Genomic DNA, 24465 nt, shown 5'->3' on the forward strand with positions numbered 1-24465 from the left:
AATATATTATGGAGAATATTTCAGAACATTTTGCAATGTTTTGGTCTACTTTACAACATTCTATTGATATGCTGCCCTTGTGAATGCATTAATGCATATATTTAGTGGTTTTATTATTAAATAGGTCCTTCAATGTTTTCTTAGTTGAATTAGATGCTGCACAGAGAGACATAGTGTTCCTATTGGATGGGTCTGATGATAGTAGGAGTGGATTTCCAGCCATGTGTGGATTTGTTCAAAGATTGGTGGAGAACCTCAATGTTGGAGAGAACAAAGATCGAGTTTCTGTGGTTCAGTACAGCAGAACTCCAGAGGCCCATTTCTTACTGAACACATATCCTGAAAAACAAAGTGTTCTAGGTTCTATTGGAAGCCTACAGCACAAAGGGGGTAGACCCCTCAACACCGGGGCAGCCCTCCAGTACGTAAAGGACAATGTCTTTACTGCCTCCTCGGGAAGCAGAAGCCAAGAAGGCATCCCTCAGATACTGATACTGCTGAGTGGTGGCAAATCTCAAGATGATGTTGGAAGTGCTGCTGCTGCTTTGAAACAGGACAGAATTGTACCATTCAGTATTGGTACGAGGAATTCAGACATTCTAGAGCTCCAAATGATAGCACATATTCCCTCCTATGCCCTTTCTGTCCCTCGGTTTGATGACCTTGAAAGCATTCAACAGCAGCTTTTGTCATTTGTTAAAAGGGTCCCTCGTCAGCCAAGAGTGTATCAACCAACTGTAGTAGGTAAGGAGTAATTGTTCTACCTCTCTTCATTATGCACTTTAATCTGTTACATTTCAGGTTACTACATTCTTGCTGAAAATTCAGCACATGCATGATACTGCTTTATGCATGCCTTTTGAAATATGTTGGTATCATTTGCTAGTCACAAATATACATGATCTTTCTTGATCATTTTACCTGAGAATTTCATTTAATTCATGTGCATTTCTAGATAACACTGAATCCAAACAACTTGATGTTGTATTTTTACTGGATGGCTCTGATGAAACTCTAAATGGATTTGAGGCAATGCGTGACTTTGTTCAAAGAGTAGTGGAGAAACTCACGGTGCAGGAGACTAGAGATCGAGTCTCTGTGGTGCAGTATAGCAAAGAACCAGAGGCCCACTTCTATCTGAACACTTACACAACAAAGCAAGACATTGTTGACGCTGTAAGACAACTGAGGCACAAAGGAGGGATCACCCTCAACACTGGGGCAGCTCTCCAGTATGTCAGGGATAACATCTTTACTGCCTCCTCCGGAAGTAGACACCAAGAGGGCATCCCTCAGATTCTGGTTTTATTGAGTGGGGGAAGGTCCAATGATGATGTCAGAAATGCAGTAAAAAACTTGAAAGCAATTGATGTGATGGCAATAGTGGTGGGAATGAGGAATGCTGATACTCTTGAGCTTCAAACTATTTCAGATGAACCCAGCTATGCTTTCTATGCTCCAAATTACAATGATCTCCCAAAAATTCAACAGCAAGTGTTCTCTGCTGTTCAGAGAGTTGCAATGACTACTCCTAACTTGCCAACAACACTAATAGGTAAGAATGCAATCATGGCAACAGTTATGCTGTAATTGGTCATTTGAGTTAGCATTTTATTGATGTATTTAATTTCCCAAAACACAGAGGTGTTTGTTGAAATCTTTATATGTATATTTTAAAAGTTATTCTTTACCATTAACCCATTTTATGAATGGTTATAGATGCAACAACGGACGACAGGAGGGACATTGTATTTTTACTTGATGGTTCTGATGATTCCCGAGGAATATTCCCAGATATTCAAGACTTTATGCAGAGAGTAGTGGAGAAACTCAATGTAGAGGGGAACAAAGATCAAGTGTCTGTGGTTCAGTACAGTGACACAGCAGAGGTTAATTTCAACTTGGGTATGCATTCAACAAAAGATTACGTTCTTGATGCTGTTAGAGGTCTGAGGCACAAAGGAGGAAGCCCTCTAAATACTGGAGCAGCTCTCCAGTATGTGAGGGATAATGTCTTTACTGCCTCCAGTGGAAGTAGAAGCCTGCAAGGTGTTCCACAGATACTAATACTGCTGAGTGGTGGAAGATCTACAGATGATATCAGAACTCCTGTCACAAAGCTCAAAGAAATGGGAGTCATTTCAATCGGTATTGGCACAGGAGATGCAGATACACTTGAATTGCAAACAATATCTCATGAACCCAATTATGCTCTTTCCATTACTGATTTTGAAGATCCCACAATTCAGAAAGAATTGCTGTCATTGTTAACAGAAGCATCCCATCAACCAGAGCCAGCTGCTCCTACCATTCATTTTGGTAAGCTGTGGCCATTTGTATTTTGCTGTAGTGTCACGTGTTTTCTGCATTTTGGTAAATTGTCTTATCTATGTTATTGCATGTCTTTTGAAGAAACCATATACTTGCGTCCAAGAAATTTCATCTTTAGAGAATAAGATTATTGAAATTTCAGTTGGACAATGGTTTTATGCTCGCAACGACCTTGATATCACTGCAGTTGCTTTCTGTGCCCTCTCTGAAAAAAAGTGCCTTTCCTTTCCCTTTGCAACTTTTCTTTACCTTCATTTCAGAATCTGACAAAAAGGATGTTGTATTTCTCATTGATGGATCTGACAACTCTAAAACTGGTTTTGAGGGGATTCGTCGCTTTGTAGAGAAAGTAGTGGAGATTCTTAATGTGGAGGAAAATGGCGACCGGGTGGCCCTTGTTCAGTACAGTGGGAACGCCACACCCAATTTCTATCTGAATTCATACTCTTCTAAAAATGATGTGCTTAATTCAATAAGATCCATGAGGCACACAGTTGGAAGACCTCTCAACACTGGCACAGCCCTGCAGTTTGTGAGAGACACCGTATTTACAGCTTCAGCTGGAGGCAGACGTGCTGAGGGTGTGCCTCAATATCTATTTGTCTTCAGTGGTGGGAGATCTAGTGATGATATAAAGGGACCAGCACAGTCATTGAGAGGGGATGGAGTAAGAACATTTAGCATTGGAACAAGGAATGCTGACACATTGGAGTTACAAATGATATCTTTTAAACCAGGAGACTCTTTTTCTGTTTCCAATTTTAACAACCTTGACAGCATACACTCTTCAGTGACAGCTGTAATAAATGGTGTTAAGGAAACACCTGAAATGTCAACTGTCATTGGTAAGATTATTAAGATAAAAGTTTATATCACTTAAGGCCTTTTAAAATCACAAATTCACAGTCATTCACTGAGAATCTATTCCAAATCTTACTATTAGAGGGCAGCGTTGTCATAAAATTGAATACAAAATTGTGATTTCAGTACAGATGTGCAGTATATATGGACCTGTTGGTTGTGCAATTATTATTTTTGCTCATTTCAGACAATTCCACTTTGTTGACATCAGATATCCAGAGGGTGGATGGGGTTGATGTTGTATTTCTACTTGATGGATCTGATGAGATGCAAAAAGGTGTCCAATCAATCTGTGATTTCCTTGGCCAATTTGTTGAACATCTTGACATCGGGCCAGACAAAGCACAAGTTGCTATGATCCAGTACAGTAACAAACCTACCACTCATTTCCTATTGAACACGTACTCATCGAAGATTGATATCATGGCAGAAGTACGCAATATCAATCTTGAAGGAGGAAGGTCCCGCAACACCGGGGAAGCTCTTGATTATGTTAAAAACAATGTCTTTAATACCTCCTCAGGAAGTAGACGCCAAGAGGGCATCCCTCAGATACTGATACTGATAAGTGGGGGAAAATCACAAGATGATGTTCTGGTTCCATCTGAGAGTCTGAAGGCAGATGGAATAGTGCTTTTGACTGTTGCGGTCAAATATGCAGATGGAGCGGAGATGCAGAGCATTGCATACAGTCCTAATCATGCATATTTGCTAAGAGAGTTTTCTGACCTTTCTCTTGTTAGACAACAGTTGCTCTCAGCAGTTGTCTCTCATAAAGACACAGTAAGACCGGACTTAGGTGAGTGAAAAAGAGTACAATAATAAACAATTTAATTGAAAATGTGTATAAAAGAGAAGTTATATTTTTCAATCATTTTCAAAATATGTAGCTTATACTGTAGCTTGAAATGTGTATAATGTACCATGCACAATTAGCTGATTTAGTTCAATTTTCATCCTAGTTCAAGGCTCCAGTGTGAAAAGAGACATTGTTTTCCTCCTTGATGGATCTGATGATGTAAGGAGTAGATTTACAGATATACGAGAGTTTGTTGTGAAAGTGGTGGAAAAGTTTGATGTCGACAAGGGAAAAGATCAAGTTGCTGTTCTGCAGTACAGCAACAGTGCAGCAGTGAACTTTAACCTGAATGCGTACAAGACAAGAGATGATGTGCTTTCAGCAGTCAGAAATCTGAGGCCAAAGGGTGGGAGGCCACTATATACTGGCACGGCCCTCCAGTTTGTGAAGGACAATGTCTTTACTAATAATGCTGCAAGTCGACGTCATGAGGGTGCTGAACAGATCCTAGTGCTTCTGACTGGTGGCAGATCTAGAGATTCTCCTCGAGGTCCTTCCAGGGCCCTCAAGACTTTGGGGGTTGTAACATTTGCTATTGGATCAAGGATGACCGATTTGGAAGAAATGCAATCAATATCATCTCTTCCAAATTATTCTTATTCAGTCCATGATTTTGCAAACCTTCAAAACATCCAGCAAAGTTTGGAGACAAATCTTGCTCAAGTAAGACCACAGGAGGTACCTAGAGTTGGTAAGAAAATATTAAACTTTTATACTGGAAATGTTGATTTCCAACTAAATTTATTAATAAAGAACCAGATAGTTTATTGACATAACAGGTCATATGTTTTTACATATATTTTTTTTATTGTGTATTGGACAGTGGAAAGTGATGGAAGTAGGAGAGATATCGTGTTTCTTCTGGATGGATCAGATAACACCAGAACAGGATTCCCAGCTATTCAGGAGTTCCTCCACAAAATCATTGAAAATCTCAATGTGGAACAAAAGAATGACAGAGTGGCTGTGGTTCAGTTTAGTGACGGTGCAGTGGCAAACTTTTATTTGAATTCATTTCTGAGAAAGAATGACATGTTGAATTCTGTGAGGGGACTCTCACACAAAGGGGGAAGACCCCTTAATACTGGAGCAGCTCTTAAGTTTGTGAAAGAAAATGTATTCACAAGATCCTCTGGGAGTAGACAATTGGACGGTGTGAAACAAATGCTAATTCTCCTCAGTAATGGACGGTCAAGAGACAATGTGGATGCACCAGCCTCTGCTCTCAAGGAGCATGGGGTGTTAGTTTTTGTAATTGGAACAAGGAGCTCTGACAGCAGAGAGTTACAGAAGATATCCTATGACCCCAGTTATGCTCTCTCCGTGTCTGAATTTACTGACCTCCCCAATATCCAACAGAAGCTTCTTTCTGCCATGAACACTGCCATTATACAGGAAACAACCATGACACCAACAGTAATACCAACAATACTTGGTAAGGAAAAGGTCTTGATCGTTTCCATTTCCTCTTTTACATTTGCACATTTGCCCATAAGGTCTATCATGTTCTTTTCACTTTATAAATATGTTGCAATTTTCGCAACAGCTCTCCGACCACATATAACCTCTTACTTTGAATAGCTGTTTCAGATTAGGGAAAGGAGTGGCATGCATGTGACAGAAGCAACAGTGTCCTGTTTTTTCTCTGTGTATACAACATTCAACATTACTCTCTTTTTTTACCCTCATATTCCCTAGTTAAGGCTCTCAAAAGGGATGTTGTGTTCTTACTGGATGGATCTGATGGCACTAGGAGAGTTTTCCCAGCCATGCGTGACTTTGTTCAAAGAGTGGTGGAGACACTCAGTGTGGATGAGAACAAAGATCGCGTTGCGGTGGTCCAGTACAGTAGAGATCCAGCCGCCCAATTCTATCTGAACACATACACAACAAAGGGAGAGATTCTCAACACTGTAAGAGGTCTGAGACACAAAGGCGGGAGACCTCTCAACACTGGAGCAGCTCTCCAGTACGTGAGGGACAATGTCTTTACTGCCTCCTCCGGAAGCAGACGCTTGGAAGGCGTTCCACAGCTACTGATTCTGTTGAGTGGTGGAAGGTCCGTTGACAATGTTGACACGCCAGCCTCTGCTCTGAAGGAGCTTGGGGTTTTGGTCTTTGGAATTGGAACAAGGAGCTCTGATAGCAGAGAATTGCAGAGGATATCACATGATCCCAGTTACGCTCTGTCTGTCTCAGACTTTACTGACCTTCCGAGCATCCAGCAGCAACTTCTGTCCTCGGTGGAGGCAGTGGTTATTGATGTTACTCCAGAATCACCAACAGTTTTAGGTATGTGTTATCACTGTGAATTAAGAGTCAGGATGTGTTAGCAAAATGGCCGCAGAGTCTTAGAAACGACTATATAATTTGGCCAAAAACACCACATTTGATCAGTATGATTGACATAATCTATTTATTTTCTCAGTTGATCATGACACCGCCAGAAAGGATGTGGTATTCCTTCTGGATGGTTCTGATGGCACAAGGAATGGATTCCCAGCAATGCGTGATTTTGTTCAGAGAGTAGTAGAGAAACTCAATGTGGGAGGAGACAAAGACCGCGTTTCTGTGGTCCAGTACGGTAGAGATCAAGAAGTTAATTTCTATCTGAACACATACACCACGAAGGGTGACATTCTTGACATCGTCAGAGGTCTGAGGCACAGGGGAGGTAGACCCCTCAACACTGGGGCAGCCCTCCAGTATGTAAGGGACAACGTTTTTACTGCCTCCTCAGGAAGCAGAAGCCAAGAGGGTGTCCCTCAGATGCTGATACTGCTGAGTGGCGGGAGGTCCAATGATAATGTTGATATACCAGTTTCTGCCCTCAAAGAGAGTGGGGTCTTGATCTTTGGCATTGGAAACAGAAATTCTAGCAAAGAGGTTCAAAGGATTGCCTCTGATCCCAGTTATTCCCAGTCTGTTTCTGAATTCTCTGATCTCCCCAGCGTCCAGGATAGGTTTTTCTCCTCACTCATTACTGTACACGTTGGTGCCACACCCATTTCCCCAACAGTCATAGGTAAGACCGGATGTATTATCTTGGAAAACTAAAGCAACAAACACATATTTCAGGTTTGATGAAGCAATGTTGACATACATTTTCTGTTTTGTTTCTGATACTCTTAGTGGACCTAAGCATCGCCAGAAAGGATGTAGTATTCTTGCTGGATGGTTCTGATGGCACTAGGAATGGCTTCCCAGAAATGCGTGACTTTGTTCAAAGAGTAGTGGAGAAACTCACTGTAGGGGAGAACAGAGATCGAGTCTCTGTGGTACAGTATAGCAGAGAACCAGAGGTCCACTTCTATCTGAACACTTACACAAGAAAAGAAGAGGTTGTTGACACCGTAAGAGGGCTGAAGCACAAAGGAGGAGACCCCTCAACACTGGAGCAGCTCTCCAGTATGTCAGGGACTACGTCTTTACTGCCTCCTCTGGAAGTAGGCGCCTTGAAAGTGTTCCACAGATTCTGATACTGCTAAATGGTGGAAGGTCCTTTGACAATGTAGATAAACCAGCTTCTGCTCTCAAGGAGCTTGGTGTCTTGGTATTTGTAATTGGAACAAGGAGCTCTGATAGCAGAGAGTTACAGAAGATATCCTATGACCCCAGTTATGCTCTCTCCGTGTCTGAATTCACTGACCTCCCCAACATCCAACAGCAGCTTCTTTCTGCCATGAACACTGCCGTTATACAGGACACAACCATGACACCAACACTAATACCAACAATACTAGGTAAGAAAAATTTGGTTTTGATCTGTTCCATTTCCTCTTTTACATTAGGCTAGAGTAGTTGATAGCTTAGAACACTTGTGTAGATTCCCCTGAAACCTTTCATGGGATTTCTTTTCATACCTCTGTACCAATGTTCCCTATGATATAACTCAGGGCAATGCACAACTTGTCACCTTCTTTGAATAGTTGTTTGTGATAAGTGAAAGGGATGACTTTCATGTGACAGAAGCAGCATTGTCCAGTTTTCGCTTACCTATGCCACATGTAATATGACTCTTTATCAGAAACTTCACATTCCCTAGTTGAGAGTCAGGCTCCCAGGAGGGATGTTGTGTTCTTGCTGGATGGATCTGATGGCACTAGGAGTGGATTCCCAGCCATGCGTGACTTTGTTCAAAGAGTGGTGGAGACACTCAGTGTGGATGAGAACAAAGATCGCGTTGCGGTGGTCCAGTACAGTAGAGATCCAGCCGCCCAATTCTATCTGAACACATACACAACAAAGGGAGAGATTCTCAACACTGTAAGAGGTCTGAGACACAAAGGCGGGAGACCTCTCAACACTGGAGCAGCTCTCCAGTACGTGAGGGACAATGTCTTTACTGCCTCCTCCGGAAGCAGACGCTTGGAAGGCGTTCCACAGCTACTGATTCTGTTGAGTGGTGGAAGGTCCGTTGACAATGTTGACACGCCAGCCTCTGCTCTGAAGGAGCTTGGGGTTTTGGTCTTTGGAATTGGAACAAGGAGCTCTGATAGCAGAGAATTGCAGAGGATATCACATGATCCCAGTTACGCTCTGTCTGTCTCAGACTTTACTGACCTTCCGAGCATCCAGCAGCAACTTCTGTCCTCGGTGGAGGCAGTGGTTATTGATGTTACTCCAGAATCACCAACAGTTTTAGGTATGTGTTATCACTGTGAATTAAGAGTCAGGATGTGTTAGCAAAATGGCCGCAGAGTCTTAGAAACGACTATATAATTTGGCCAAAAACACCACATTTGATCAGTTTGATTGACATAATCTATTTATTTTCTCAGTTGATCATGACACCGCCAGAAAGGATGTGGTATTCCTTCTGGATGGTTCTGATGGCACAAGGAATGGATTCCCAGCAATGCTTGATTTTGTTCAGAGAGTAGTAGAGAAACTCAATGTGGGAGGAGACAAAGACCGCGTTTCTGTGGTCCAGTACGGTAGAGATCAAGAAGTTAATTTCTATCTGAACACATACACCACGAAGGGCGACATTCTTGACATCGTCAGAGGTCTGAGGCACAGAGGAGGTAGACCCCTCAACACTGGGGCAGCCCTCCAGTATGTAAGGGACAACGTTTTTACTGCCTCCTCAGGAAGCAGAAGCCAAGAGGGTGTCCCTCAGATGCTGATACTGCTGAGTGGCGGGAGGTCCAATGATAATGTTGATATACCAGTTTCTGCCCTCAAAGAGAGTGGGGTCTTGATCTTTGGCATTGGAAACAGAAATTCTAGCAAAGAGGTTCAAAGGATTGCCTCTGATCCCAGTTATTCCCAGTCTGTTTCTGAATTCTCTGATCTCCCCAGCGTCCAGGATAAGTTTTTCTCCTCACTCATTACTGTACACGTTGGTGCCACACCCATTTCCCCAACAGTCATAGGTAAGACCGGATGTATTATCTTGGAAAACTAAAGCAACAAACACATATTTCATGTTTGATGAAGCAATGTTGACATACATTTTCTGTTTTGTTTCTGATACTCTTAGTGGACCTAAGCATCGCCAGAAAGGATGTAGTATTCTTGCTGGATGGTTCTGATGGCACTAGGAATGGCTTCCCAGAAATGCGTGACTTTGTTCAAAGAGTAGTGGAGAAACTCACTGTAGGGGAGAACAGAGATCGAGTCTCTGTGGTACAGTATAGCAGAGAACCAGAGGTCCACTTCTATCTGAACACTTACACAAGAAAAGAAGAGGTTGTTGACACCGTAAGAGGGCTGAAGCACAAAGGAGGGAGACCCCTCAACACTGGAGCAGCTCTCCAGTATGTCAGGGACTACGTCTTTACTGCCTCCTCTGGAAGTAGGCGCCTTGAAAGTGTTCCACAGATGCTGATACTGCTAAATGGTGGAAGGTCCTTTGACAATGTAGATAAACCAGCTTCTGCTCTCAAGGAGCTTGGTGTCTTGGTATTTGTAATTGGAACAAGGAGCTCTGATAGCAGAGAGTTACAGAAGATATCCTATGACCCCAGTTATGCTCTCTCCGTGTCTGAATTCACTGACCTCTCCAACATCCAACAGCAGCTTCTTTCTGCCATGAACACTGCCGTTATACAGGACACAACCATGACACCAACACTAATACCAACAATACTAGGTAAGAAAAATTTGGTTTTGATCTGTTCCATTTCCTCTTTTACATTAGGCTAGAGTAGTTGATAGCTTAGAACATATGTGTAGATTCCCCTGAAACCTTTCATGGGATTTCTTTTCATACCTCTGTACCAATGTTCCCTATGATATAACTCAGGGCAATGCACAACTTGTCACCTTCTTTGAATAGTTGTTTGTGATAAGTGAAAGGGATGACTTTCATGTGACAGAAGCAGCATTGTCCAGTTTTCCCTTACCTATGCCACATGTAATATGACTCTTTATCTGAAACTTCACATTCCCTAGTTGAGAGTCAGGCTCCCAGGAGGGATGTTGTGTTCTTGCTGGATGGATCTGATGGCACTAGGAGTGGATTCCCAGCCATGCGTGACTTTGTTCAAAGAGTGGTGGAGACACTCAGTGTGGATGAGAACAAAGATCGCGTTGCGGTGGTCCAGTACAGTAGAGATCCAGCCGCCCAATTCTATCTGAACACATACACAACAAAGGGAGAGATTCTCAACACTGTAAGAGGTCTGAGACACAAAGGCGGGAGACCTCTCAACACTGGAGCAGCTCTCCAGTACGTGAGGGACAATGTCTTTACTGCCTCCTCCGGAAGCAGACGCTTGGAAGGCGTTCCACAGCTACTGATTCTGTTGAGTGGTGGAAGGTCCGTTGACAATGTTGACACGCCAGCCTCTGCTCTGAAGGAGCTTGGGGTTTTGGTCTTTGGAATTGGAACAAGGAGCTCTGATAGCAGAGAATTGCAGAGGATATCACATGATCCCAGTTACGCTCTGTCTGTCTCAGACTTTACTGACCTTCCGAGCATCCAGCAGCAACTTCTGTCCTCGGTGGAGGCAGTGGTTATTGATGTTACTCCAGAATCACCAACAGTTTTAGGTATGTGTTATCACTGTGAATTAAGAGTCAGGATGTGTTAGCAAAATGGCCGCAGAGTCTTAGAAACGACTATATAATTTGGCCAAAAACACCACATTTGATCAGTTTGATTGACATAATCTATTTATTTTCTCAGTTGATCATGACACCGCCAGAAAGGATGTGGTATTCCTTCTGGATGGTTCTGATGGCACAAGGAATGGATTCCCAGCAATGCGTGATTTTGTTCAGAGAGTAGTAGAGAAACTCAATGTGGGAGGAGACAAAGACCGCGTTTCTGTGGTCCAGTACGGTAGAGATCAAGAAGTTAATTTCTATCTGAACACATACACCACGAAGGGTGACATTCTTGACATCGTCAGAGGTCTGAGGCACAGAGGAGGTAGACCCCTCAACACTGGGGCAGCCCTCCAGTATGTAAGGGACAACGTTTTTACTGCCTCCTCAGGAAGCAGAAGCCAAGAGGGTGTCCCTCAGATGCTGATACTGCTGAGTGGCGGGAGGTCCAATGATAATGTTGATATACCAGTTTCTGCCCTCAAAGAGAGTGGGGTCTTGATCTTTGGCATTGGAAACAGAAATTCTAGCAAAGAGGTTCAAAGGATTGCCTCTGATCCCAGTTATTCCCAGTCTGTTTCTGAATTCTCTGATCTCCCCAGCGTCCAGGATAAGTTTTCTCCTCACTCATTACTGTACACGTTGGTGCCACACCCATTTCCCCAACAGTCATAGGTAAGACCGGATGTATTATCTTGGAAAACTAAAGCAACAAACACATATTTCATGTTTGATGAAGCAATGTTGACATACATTTTCTGTTTTGTTTCTGATACTCTTAGTGGACCTAAGCATCGCCAGAAAGGATGTAGTATTCTTGCTGGATGGTTCTGATGGCACTAGGAATGGCTTCCCAGAAATGCGTGACTTTGTTCAAAGAGTAGTGGAGAAACTCACTGTAGGGGAGAACAGAGATCGAGTCTCTGTGGTACAGTATAGCAGAGAACCAGAGGTCCACTTCTATCTGAACACTTACACAAGAAAAGAAGAGGTTGTTGACACCGTAAGAGGGCTGAAGCACAAAGGAGGGAGACCCCTCAACACTGGAGCAGCTCTCCAGTATGTCAGGGACTACGTCTTTACTGCCTCCTCTGGAAGTAGGCGCCTTGAAAGTGTTCCACAGATTCTGATACTGCTAAATGGTGGAAGGTCCTTTGACAATGTAGATAAACCAGCTTCTGCTCTCAAGGAGCTTGGTGTCTTGGTATTTGTAATTGGAACAAGGAGCTCTGATAGCAGAGAGTTACAGAAGATATCCTATGACCCCAGTTATGCTCTCTCCGTGTCTGAATTCACTGACCTCCCCAACATCCAACAGCAGCTTCTTTCTGCCATGAACACTGCCGTTATACAGGACACAACCATGACACCAACACTAATACCAACAATACTAGGTAAGAAAAATTTGGTTTTGATCTGTTCTATTTCCTCTTTTACATTAGGCTAGAGTAGTTGATAGCTTAGAACACTTTTGTAGATTCCCCTGAAACCTTTCATGGGATTTCTTTTCATACCTCTGTACCAATGTTCCCTATGATATAACTCAGGGCAATGCACAACTTGTCACCTTCTTTGAATAGTTGTTTGTGATAAGTGAAAGGGATGACTTTCATGTGACAGAAGCAGCATTGTCCAGTTTTCGCTTACCTATGCCACATGTAATATGACTCTTTATCTGAAACTTCACATTCCCTAGTTGAGAGTCAGGCTCCCAGGAGGGATGTTGTGTTCTTGCTGGATGGATCTGATGGCACTAGGAGTGGATTCCCAGCCATGCGTGACTTTGTTCAAAGAGTGGTGGAGACACTCAGTGTGGATGAGAACAAAGATCGCGTTGCGGTGGTCCAGTACAGTAGAGATCCAGCCGCCCAATTCTATCTGAACACATACACAACAAAGGGAGAGATTCTCAACACTGTAAGAGGTCTGAGACACAAAGGCGGGAGACCTCTCAACACTGGAGCAGCTCTCCAGTACGTGAGGGACAATGTCTTTACTGCCTCCTCCGGAAGCAGACGCTTGGAAGGCGTTCCACAGCTACTGATTCTGTTGAGTGGTGGAAGGTCTGTTGACAATGTTGACACGCCAGCCTCTGCTCTGAAGGAGCTTGGGGTTTTGGTCTTTGGAATTGGAACAAGGAGCTCTGATAGCAGAGAATTGCAGAGGATATCACATGATCCCAGTTACGCTCTGTCTGTCTCAGACTTTACTGACCTTCCGAGCATCCAGCAGCAACTTCTGTCCTCGGTGGAGGCAGTGGTTATTGATGTTACTCCAGAATCACCAACAGTTTTAGGTATGTGTTATCACTGTGAATTAAGAGTCAGGATGTGTTAGCAAAATGGCCGCAGAGACTATATAATTTGGCCAAAAACACCACATTTTGATTGACATAATCTATTTATTTTCTCAGTTGATCATGACACCGCCAGAAAGGATGTGGTATTCCTTCTGGATGGTTCTGATGGCACAAGGAATGGATTCCCAGCAATGCGTGATTTTGTTCAGAGAGTAGTAGAGAAACTCAATGTGGGAGGAGACAAAGACCGCGTTTCTGTGGTCCAGTACGGTAGAGATCAAGAAGTTAATTTCTATCTGAACACATACACCACGAAGGGTGACATTCTTGACATCGTCAGAGGTCTGAGGCACAGAGGAGGTAGACCCCTCAACACTGGGGCAGCCCTCCAGTATGTAAGGGACAACGTTTTTACTGCCTCCTCAGGAAGCAGAAGCCAAGAGGGTGTCCCTCAGATGCTGATACTGCTGAGTGGCGGGAGGTCCAATGATAATGTTGATATACCAGTTTCTGCCCTCAAAGAGAGTGGGGTCTTGATCTTTGGCATTGGAAACAGAAATTCTAGCAAAGAGGTTCAAAGGATTGCCTCTGATCCCAGTTATTCCCAGTCTGTTTCTGAATTCTCTGATCTCCCCAGCGTCCAGGATAAGTTTTTCTCCTCACTCATTACTGTACACGTTGGTGCCACACCCATTTCCCCAACAGTCATAGGTAAGACCGGATGTATTATCTTGGAAAACTAAAGCAACAACCACATATTTCAGGTTTGATGAAGCAATGTTGACATACATTTTCTGTTTTGTTTCTGATACTCTTAGTGGACCTAAGCATCGCCAGAAAGGATGTAGTATTCTTGCTGGATGGTTCTGATGGCACTAGGAATGGCTTCCCAGAAATGCGTGACTTTGTTCAAAGAGTAGTGGAGAAACTCACTGTAGGGGAGAACAGAGATCGAGTCTCTGTGGTACAGTATAGCAGAGAACCAGAGGTCCACTTCTATCTGAACACTTACACAAGAAAAGAAGAGGTTGTTGACACCGTAAGAGGGCTGAAGCACAAAGGAGGGAGACCCCTCAACACTGGAGCAGCTCTCCAGTATGTCAGGGACTACGTCTTTACTGCCTCCTCTGGAAGTAGGCGCCTTGAAAGTGTTCCACAGATTCTGATACTGCTAAATGGTGGAAGGTCCTTTGACAATGTAGATAAACCAGCTTCTGCTCTCAAGGAGCTTGGTGTCTTGGTATTTGTAATTGGAACAAGGAGCTCTGATAGCAGAGAGTTACAGAAGATATCCTATGACCCCAGTTATGCTCTCTCCGTGTCTGAATTCACTGACCTCCCCAACATCCAACAGCAGCTTCTTTCTGCCATGAACACTGCCGTTATACAGGACACAACCATGACACCAACACTAATACCAACAATACTAGGTAAGAAAAATTTGGTTTTGATCTGTTCCATTTCCTCTTTTACATTAGGCTAGAGTAGTTGATAGCTTAGAACACTTGTGTAGATTCCCCTGAAACCTTTCATGGGATTTCTTTTCATACCTCTGTACCAATGTTCCCTATGATATAACTCAGGGCAATGCACAACTTGTCACCTTCTTTGAATAGTTGTTTGTGATAAGTGAAAGGGATGACTTTCATGTGACAGAAGCAGCATTGTCCAGTTTTCCCTTACCTATGCCACATGTAATATGACTCTTTATCTGAAACTTCACATTCCCTAGTTGAGAGTCAGGCTCCCAGGAGGGATGTTGTGTTCTTGCTGGATGGATCTGATGGCACTAGGAGTGGATTCCCAGCCATGCGTGACTTTGTTCAAAGAGTGGTGGAGACACTCAGTGTGGATGAGAACAAAGATCGCGTTGCGGTGGTCCAGTACAGTAGAGATCCAGCCGCCCAATTCTATCTGAACACATACACAACAAAGGGAGAGATTCTCAACACTGTAAGAGGTCTGAGACACAAAGGCGGGAGACCTCTCAACACTGGAGCAGCTCTCCAGTACGTGAGGGACAATGTCTTTACTGCCTCCTCCGGAAGCAGACGCTTGGAAGGCGTTCCACAGCTACTGATTCTGTTGAGTGGTGGAAGGTCCGTTGACAATGTTGACACGCCAGCCTCTGCTCTGAAGGAGCTTGGGGTTTTGGTCTTTGGAATTGGAACAAGGAGCTCTGATAGCAGAGAATTGCAGAGGATATCACATGATCCCAGTTACGCTCTGTCTGTCTCAGACTTTACTGACCTTCCGAGCATCCAGCAGCAACTTCTGTCCTCGGTGGAGGCAGTGGTTATTGATGTTACTCCAGAATCACCAACAGTTTTAGGTATGTGTTATCACTGTGAATTAAGAGTCAGGATGTGTTAGCAAAATGGCCGCAGAGACTATATAATTTGGCCAAAAACACCACATTTTGATTGACATAATCTATTTATTTTCTCAGTTGATCATGACACCACCAGAAAGGATGTGGTATTCCTTCTGGATGGTTCTGATGGCACAAGGAATGGATTCCCAGCAATGCGTGATTTTGTTCAGAGAGTAGTAGAGAAACTCAATGTGGGAGGAGACAAAGACCGCGTTTCTGTGGTCCAGTATGGTAGAGATCAAGAAGTAAATTTCTATCTGAACACATACACCACGAAGGGTGACATTCTTGACATCGTCAGAGGTCTGAGGCACAGAGGAGGTAGACCCCTCAACACTGGGGCAGCCCTCCAGTATGTAAGGGACAACGTTTTTACTGCCTCCTCAGGAAGCAGAAGCCAAGAGGGTGTCCCTCAGATGCTGATACTGCTGAGTGGCGGGAGGTCCAATGATAATGTTGATACACCAGCCTCTGCTCTGAAAAAAATTGGAGTTATGATATTCAGTGTTGGATCTCGAGCCTCAGACATTAATGAGTTACAACGCATTTCCTTTGATCCAAGTTATGCTCTTTCAGTGTCTGAGTTCAGTGATCTTCCAAACATCCAAGAGCAGCTACTCACAAGAGTTGAAACTTTCAATATTAGTCTTATGGGTAAGATTCATTAAATTAATGAACATGAAGCCAAATTCATAGTTGCAATATTGATAGTTCTGGAAAATATACCAAATGTCTTTTTCTGAAATATCAATCTCGGGAATCTGTTTAAAATGGTGAAAATTCACTTGCTGCATATATTAAACTATTAATACCTTACACTGCTATTTTTAATTTTTAAAATCTTTAGTTTAAGATCATAATTGCTATTCATACATATTTTATTATCTCGTATATCAAGGTTTGTTTCATTAGGCACAAATGTAATACTTAGAAATAACTTCTTTATTCATGTTTTACTAGGAGAAACTATGATGGGACATAGAGATGTTGTATTTCTTCTGGATGGTTCTGATGGCACAAGGAATGGATTCCCAGCAATGCGTGATTTTTTACTCAAAGTAGTGGAGAATCTCAATGTGGGAGGAAACAAAGACCGCATTTCCGTGGTTCAGTATAGTAGAAATCAAGAGGTACATTTCTATCTGAACACATACACCAAAAAGGAGAACATTCTTGAAAGCATAAGACATCTGAGGCACAAAGGTGGTAGACCCCTCAACACAGGGGCAGCACTCCAGTTCGTTAAAGACCACATCTTTAAAGACACCTCTGGAAGCAGACGTTATGAAGGTGTCCCTCAGATATTGATTTTGCTGAGTGGTGGACAGTCAAATGACGCTGTTAGCCAAGCAGCCTTTGATTTGAAAGGTCAAGGAATTCAGAGTGTTGGCATTGCCATCAGACAGGCCGACACTAGAGAAATGCAGTCAATTACGTCTGATCCACAGCTCATCCTTGTGGCACGAGACTTTTCAGATCTGTCAGCAATGCACCTGGAGCTTTTATCATCAATTGCTCAGGTTTCCAGTCCTGGTTTGATAGGTAAAACTTTTTTTTGTTCTCTCAGTCTATTTAACCAGTTGATTGCTCTGTGATGTTAAAATCTGTTAGATCTACTGGTATAGTCATCTACTCTTTCCTAGCAAGATGTTTGCTACATTCTACAAAATAATGTGTTGAAATATTTTAACAGTTTTAGAAGTATTGAAGCTGCTCATTCATTAAAGTGTCATCAATGAAAATGGGTGACCATGGATTGTTTAATAGCATCCTCACCTCATTTGTCAAATCCTACAACATCTTGATTAACCCTTCTTTCATATTGCTCTCTCATTCATTTTTGCTTCTACATTTTTCTTTCAAAGATTTTTCTTGAATATTCCGAGTGAAATCCTTCCACTTTGCATTCATGCTTATGCTTGTTATTATTACCACCTTTTTTTCTAGAAAACTTTTAAATTCTTTATTTAATTGTTCTCTTCAAATTCTTTCAGCATCGTCTTACTAAGGGTCTCTTTTTGAATTTCCTTCAACTCTCTGGAATGCATTCGCTTCAATCAGCTGCAGTTTCTTACCAGCGATATAGTATATTAATGTATTATCTTATAAAATCATTATTCCTTCGTAAGTTATATTTACATTCATTGAATATCTGTTCCCCACTTTATTAAGTAAAGTACCAAAAAGAGGCATTGTATTCCTTCTGGATGGTTCTGATGGCACCAGGAGTGTATTCCTAGAGATGCGTGATTTTGTACAAAAAGTTGTGGACAAACTCAATGTGGAGGAAACCAAAGATCAAGTTTTGGTGGTCCAGTACAGCAGAGATCTAGAGGTCCACTTCTATCTGAACACTGATACAACAGTACATCAAGGACAATGTTTTCACTGCTTCAGCTGGAAGTAGACGCTTGCTTGCCACAGGTTTTAGTCATTTTAAGTGGAGCAAGATCCAGAGACCCAATTAGCAATGCTGCTCATGCTCTGAAACAACAGGGTATCATGGTCATCACCATCGGTTCAACAGCTACAGAAATCGAAGAGCTGTAAACTCTTTCTTTCAATCCTTCTTTGGAATTGACCTTTTCAGAATACTTTGATCTTTGTAGATTGGAGAATCAGCTTTTATCCTCAATGAGAATCACAACTTTGAAATGTTCTGGCATTTAGGGTAAGGGATGTCAAAAACACTTTTCAGATAATAACTTATTGAAACTCGTGAATCCCATGTGAATAATGTAATTCCCCCGCCGTTGATTGGCATTGTTCTCCAACGTAAGAACAATGTGTAATTTTCTTCTCCTTAGGAAAAGCAGGCTCAAATTGTTTATTTTCTTTTGATGATATCACTTTTCCCTAAGACAAGACAAGATTGTAGAATCTTGGTGGTGTATTTAGAGACTTAATTTGCCACTGTCCTCAACACAGAGGACAATGTGCTCTGTTCGCCTGCAATATATAGCATGTGATGGTAATTCATCTGTGCTCCTTTCTTATTTGCTTGACTTTTTGCTGCATTTTAAAACAAAATGCTGCGTATTTTAAGATTCGTGCATCACATCTTTTAAAATGTCAATCCTCGCTTGACTCTCACCACTCTATGCTGGAAAAAAACATTTCTTCATTTGTTTCACTGGTTATTTTTTTGCTATGCCAAATGGTTATAGCATGTCAACCCCCTGTCCCCCTTTAGTACTGATATGACGAGTTGCATCTTGTTAAATCCACATGTACTATTCTCCCTAGTGGAATCGCGGATTGGACGACGTGATGTTGTGTTCCTCATCGATGGCTCAGATAGCAGTCGGAGTGGGTTTCCTGCTATGCGAGACTTTGTACGAAGAGTTGTGGAAAACCTTGACGTTGCCAAAGACAGAGACAGAGTAGCAGTGATCCAGTTCAGCAGTGACGCTGTAGTGTACTTCTACTTGAGTTCCTTTTCATCCAAGGACACTGTCATCAGCAAGATACGATCATTAAGACATAAGGGAGGAAAATCACGCAACACTGAGACAGCTCTACAGTATGTTAAGGACAATGTCTTTAGCACCATCTCTGGAAGCCGACATCTTGAAGGTGTTCCACAAGTACTGATACTGCTCACAGGAGGACCCTCCAGCGATAGTGCTAGGCAGCCGGCTTCTACACTTAAAGATCTTGGCATTTTGAGCTTTAGTATTGGCACAGACTCAGTTGGTCTTCCCACCACTGCTCATAATTTTGTTTTTCCAATCACTGACTTTGGAGAGCTTCCAGACATCTTATTAGATGTACTGTTCACTTTAAAGCATACCACTCAAATTGGTAAGTAACCTTATTTTTCTAAGTGTCACTTGTCTATTCTTTTCATATTGGAAAGACAATTTGGTGACATCCAAAGAACTATGGAATAATCGAAAGTTAGTCAATGAGTTAATTTGAAAATAAAACATGAGTCGTTATGCAAAACACAGCCTATATTTATTGTAAATTCTAGCTCAACCTGAAGAAACCACCAATAAGGATGTTGTCTTCTTGTTTGATGGATCTGATGACATTATAAATGAGTTCCCAGTTATACAAGACTTTATACCGAGAGCTGTTGAGAAGCTCAGTGTGAATGAGTACAAAGACCGAATTTCTGTGGTCCAGTAGAGCAAGGATGCCATGGTCAATTTCTATTTCAACACTTATGCATCCAAAAACAAGGTTATACATGCAATCAGAGGCATCACATTTAAAGGAGGGAGACCCCTTAACACTGGAGCAGCTCTTCAGTATGTCAGGGACAATGTCTTTACCTTTTCCTCTGGCAGCAGACACATGGAGGGTGTTCCACAAATATTAATTTTGATTAGTGGTGGGAAGTCTAGTGATAGTGTTGAACTCTCAGCGATCCCGCTAAAGCGCATTGGTGTGGTCCCTGTCAGTATTGGCCTTAGAAATGCTGACTACAGGGAGATGCAGTCAATCTCAAATTCCCCTAACGAAACATTTTCTGTCCGTGACATGCGGAACCTACAAAACATCCAGACAGAGCTCTTTTCTGCTTTGTCAAGACTTGTCAAAGCCAGGTATCCTGATCCTACCATATTCATTAGCTCGGGAGGTAAGACACTTAGAAGCAAAGTCCTTCAGCTGAAGTGTTCAATCATTGTTTGCAAAAGGATATTGAACATTGTTTCAAAAAATACTTTTGAAATGTATTAGCCCACCTACTACAAACGGAGCAGTGGTTTCTTAAAAATGTTTGTTCTCCCTTCCTTTTAGCTGAGTCTCAGGGTCCCAAGAAGGATATCGTCTTCCTTGTTGATGGCTCAGATGGCGTCGGAAGGGAGTTCCCCATCATCCAGGAGTTCATCAACTCAATCGTGAAGAACCTCAACGTGGGCGAGAACAAGATCAGGATTGGTGTGGTGCAGTATGGCGACTCCCCCAATGCAGATATCTACCTAAACTCCCACACAACCAAGGAGGGTGTTATGAATGCTGTCAAGGGACTGAGGCAGCGAGGTGGCCGGGAACGTAACCTGGGTCAGGCAGTGGAGTTTGTCAGCAGTGAAGTGCTGAATGTTCGACGTGGCAGCAGGAAGGAGGAGGGTGTCCCACAGTTCCTGATTGTCGTTTCTGGTGGAAGGTCCACAGATGATATCCGTCGACCTGCGACCTCACTGAAGAAGGCGGGCGTTTTGCCCTTCAGCATCGGGACCAGAGATGTAAACACTCAGGAGCTTCAGGTTGTTTCCTATGTTCCCAACTTTGCATACACAGTGGATGACCTCCCTGGCCTGTACACAGTCCAGGACAAACTGATCTCCACGCTCACAGAGATGTCCGATGACGACATTGCCAGGCTACGCCCTGTTTTCCCAAATGTGGATGGTAATGCCCTCTCTTGCTGTCATTAGTGTGTTTTATAGGATTAATGTCTGTTTGAATTTCATTCACAATATTTTTGCACATTTTATGGAATATTTGGACAACACTTCATAGTAGTGGCCAGTGGTTGGCTAATTACCAGGTTGCGTATGTGTCAAATTGTCATAAAAGCATCATGATTGATTGTTGCTCTCATGAACCCAAAGCAATCTGCCTTATCCCAAGGGTTCTCAGCTATAAGCACCCCTTACCGGTGGGGCCATGTGAGCAACAATCCTGACTCTCATTTAGAAACATCAATAATTATCACTTGTGATAGTTTTTAAAACATATGTATCTTTCATATCAGTGAGAAATAAAATAAATAAAATAAAAAGATACACTTACTTCAGCAGGTTTGCACAGATCCATACGGCTGTCTCTCTCCATCCGACAAACTACACTTCCGCTACACTTCCTCCCCAGTTACACTTACACACCGGTGTTTGAGCATGCTAGATAACTAATTAGCACAGGTGGTTGTCTCTGTCTTCCATCTGTCTTCCGTAAACAAACGCTGTAACATGGCAGTTTGGGAACACTAAACCTATAAAAGTATAATTTTGTATTTTGTTTTTTAAAGATTATTTCTCAATGATATGAAAGATACATTCCTTATGTTTCCAAAACCATACTGCAAGCGATGCAGTCAGAAGATGTCTTCATGAATAATCGCTAAAGGGAGTTAGCTTCTATGAATAGGCTAGATGGATTGTACATAATCAAACATGTTTTATGCCAAGTTTTCAAACTTTCTTGAGAAGAGGCCTATTTAACACCTCATGAGTAAGCATATTACTGTAAAGTCCACAGGTGTTGTATTTGGGTTGTGTTCAGTGCATCTGACCAATACAATTTGATTTGACTGAATTGACGAGTACCCAATTATATATATATTGTATATTAGATTTTTTAGCAATTAAACAAACGCTTTACATCTGAGTGTATAAGGTATTATTGGAAATGCCTGGGTCTTGTGCTTTGAATGAATACAATTTAGCTGCCCTCCAGGGGATAGTAGTGGTACTTACACCCCAAAATGATGTCACCATCCCATGCTACATTTTAACTGGTTTTAATGGACCTACACTGACTTTAGCATTACTCATGTATTTTGCTGTATTGTTTTTCCATGTCGGACAGAGGAGGCCAACGCCACAGTGAAATTCATGCATGGAGTAGTTACCACCACTCATAACTGCATAATACATACTATTGACTTCTATCCCGGTAGAGCAAATATAGGTGAATAATTGCTTCAAGGTGGTCAGCTGAGGATGTTTTACATTTTTGCATGGGAAACCCTAATCCACTAATTACTGCACGTGGCGCCACTTTGTTCTGAACAGGATAACTATCTGTTTAGAACGGGCTCATGAGGTATCGGCAGGGGCACAAAAATAATTATCTCTTAGCTAACACACAAGGTCAACCAAACAAAGTGCTGGTACAATACTATTTCTTTGAAGGCAAAATAGTCTCCAGAGACCAAAAACAACAATTCTGCTAAATGTGCTCATGTGGTAGAGTGTTTATAGCTTTGATTGATGTTAGCTACCAGTGGGTTAAAATGGAAAACAACAGGTTATTTTACTGGGGAGTTGGTCAAAACAGCACTACAGAGCTAGCTGTTTTTAATTCGGATTCACTGTTAACGGGTTTCAGTCATCGGCATCACCACCTGTGATACTGTAGTCTAGTTGAATATCAATTAAAACTGTTTCTCAAATGTTACCACTAATAATGTATTATTAACAATAATGATAGATTAAAACTAGATTATATCTTTTGACTCATACAAACAGATCAGTAGTCAAAAGGATCGATGCAAGGTGATAACATAGTTATTATGAAGTACAATTAGAACATAAAATATTACCATAACGAATTTGGTTTATATCTATGCCCTAATGCAGCTCAATTTGTGTTGCTAACAAACACATTTGATGTGCTTGCCTTCTCCCACAGTCATAGTACCCACTGGCGGAGAAAAGAGGGATGTGGTTTTCCTCATTGACGGCACAACAGCTGTGCGCAGCGAGTTCCCCGCCATCCGTGACATGATCGGGAGGGTCGTGGAAAAGCTGGACGTGGGTCTGGATCGGGTGAGGGTGTCAGTGGTGCAGTACAGCGACGATGCCAAAACAGAGTTCCTCTTGAACGAGCACTCCACCAAAGACGAGGTCCGCCAAGCCACGAGGAAGATTCAGAGCAGGGGTGGAAACCGTCTAAACACTGGCCGTGCCCTCGATTGGGTCTCCAAGAACATCTATCAGAGATCAGCCGGTAGCCGCATCGAGGAGGGTGTGCCACAGTTCCTCATTCTAGTGACGGGGGGAAAGTCCAACGACGACGTCTCTGGACCAGCCAACCAGCTGAAGACCAACCTGGTTGCCCCTCTTGCCATCGGGGCAAAGAATGCCGACCCCAACGAACTGAGGCAGATCTCCCTGAAGCCAGAATTTGCCTACTCCATTAACAACTTTGGGCAGCTTCCAACAGTGGAGCAGCAGCTTATTGCTTCAGTCAACACCATGACCACCACTGACATCTCCAGTAGTTTTGTTCCTCCTGTTTTGGATATTGGTAAGAGATTCTGCATTATTCAACCCAATACAGTTTCTAAATAGTGCTGACCCATCAAATATATTTTTGAATGTAGCTAAGTTTCCATCCAATTGGTGACAGATTTGAATTTTCTAAAATCTGCATAAAACAATATGAAAATGTTCACAACCGAGTGTGGCGCAGCAGTCTAAGGCACTGCATCTCAGTGCTAGAGGCCTCACTACAGACCCTGGTTCGATCCTAGGCTGTATTGTTTTGTAACAAAACAAAATGCATTATATAGTGAATGTGCCCACTTTGGTCTTGGCACGTGCGCTCTAGCCAACAGCTCCCAGATACAGTGTGGGTATATTTTTCAAATGGCAGCCAAGCCTCGATCATCATGTCACCAGAATAAGTCTCTCAATATTTATTGGAAAGGAGCATCAAGCTCATCACTGTGTACTATCACCACCATGTGAAGTTCATCATCATTTATTTAATCTGTAGCTTAATAAACTACATGCTTTCCCGAGTCGTAGTGGAAGGACTACACAACATATAATCGCGTGACTCCAAGTTTACTTTTGGTATGATGGTTATATCAATACTTGCGCGTAAAGGTCAACTTCCACCTCCTTTTCTCAAATAATTCATTTTACAGACACAGAAAAATCCCATCCTGCATAGCGTATTTTGTTTTGTCAACATTTGGAAAGTCTACCGACAAAATAGCTGTTT

The 24465-nt window shown here is 42.5% G+C and overlaps 3 protein-coding genes across 7 annotated transcripts in view; all 3 read left to right on the forward strand.

Moving 5' to 3' along the window:
- The window catches only part of LOC135547075 (collagen alpha-3(VI) chain-like), an 88116-nt gene that overhangs the window by 35584 nt on the left and 28067 nt on the right, over positions 1-24465 (forward strand). For all 5 annotated transcript variants that reach the window (XM_064975709.1, XM_064975712.1, XM_064975713.1 and 2 more), the window contains 2 exons: positions 20530-21141; positions 23146-23763. In XM_064975709.1, coding sequence (XP_064831781.1) covers positions 20530-21141; positions 23146-23763 — 1230 coding nt within the window. The remainder of the gene's footprint in view (positions 1-20529; positions 21142-23145; positions 23764-24465) is intronic.
- LOC135547758 (collagen alpha-3(VI) chain-like) lies at positions 7440-11782 on the forward strand. The gene is made up of 6 exons (XM_064977018.1): positions 7440-7794; positions 8097-8696; positions 8833-9429; positions 9537-10148; positions 10451-11050; positions 11187-11782. The coding sequence occupies exons 1-6, from the start codon at positions 7734-7736 to the stop codon at positions 11780-11782; spliced, it is 3066 nt and encodes a 1021-aa protein (XP_064833090.1). The 5' UTR covers positions 7440-7733.
- Positions 11729-17698, forward strand: LOC135547076 (collagen alpha-3(VI) chain-like). Its single transcript, XM_064975715.1, has 8 exons — positions 11729-11782; positions 11890-12501; positions 12804-13403; positions 13521-14117; positions 14225-14836; positions 15139-15738; positions 15856-16434; positions 16741-17698. The coding sequence occupies exons 2-8, from the start codon at positions 11967-11969 to the stop codon at positions 17373-17375; spliced, it is 4158 nt and encodes a 1385-aa protein (XP_064831787.1). The 5' UTR covers positions 11729-11782; positions 11890-11966; the 3' UTR covers positions 17376-17698.

Source organism: Oncorhynchus masou, chromosome 10, assembly GCF_036934945.1.
Source record: "Oncorhynchus masou masou isolate Uvic2021 chromosome 10, UVic_Omas_1.1, whole genome shotgun sequence".
NCBI classification, from domain to species: domain Eukaryota; kingdom Metazoa; phylum Chordata; class Actinopteri; order Salmoniformes; family Salmonidae; genus Oncorhynchus; species Oncorhynchus masou.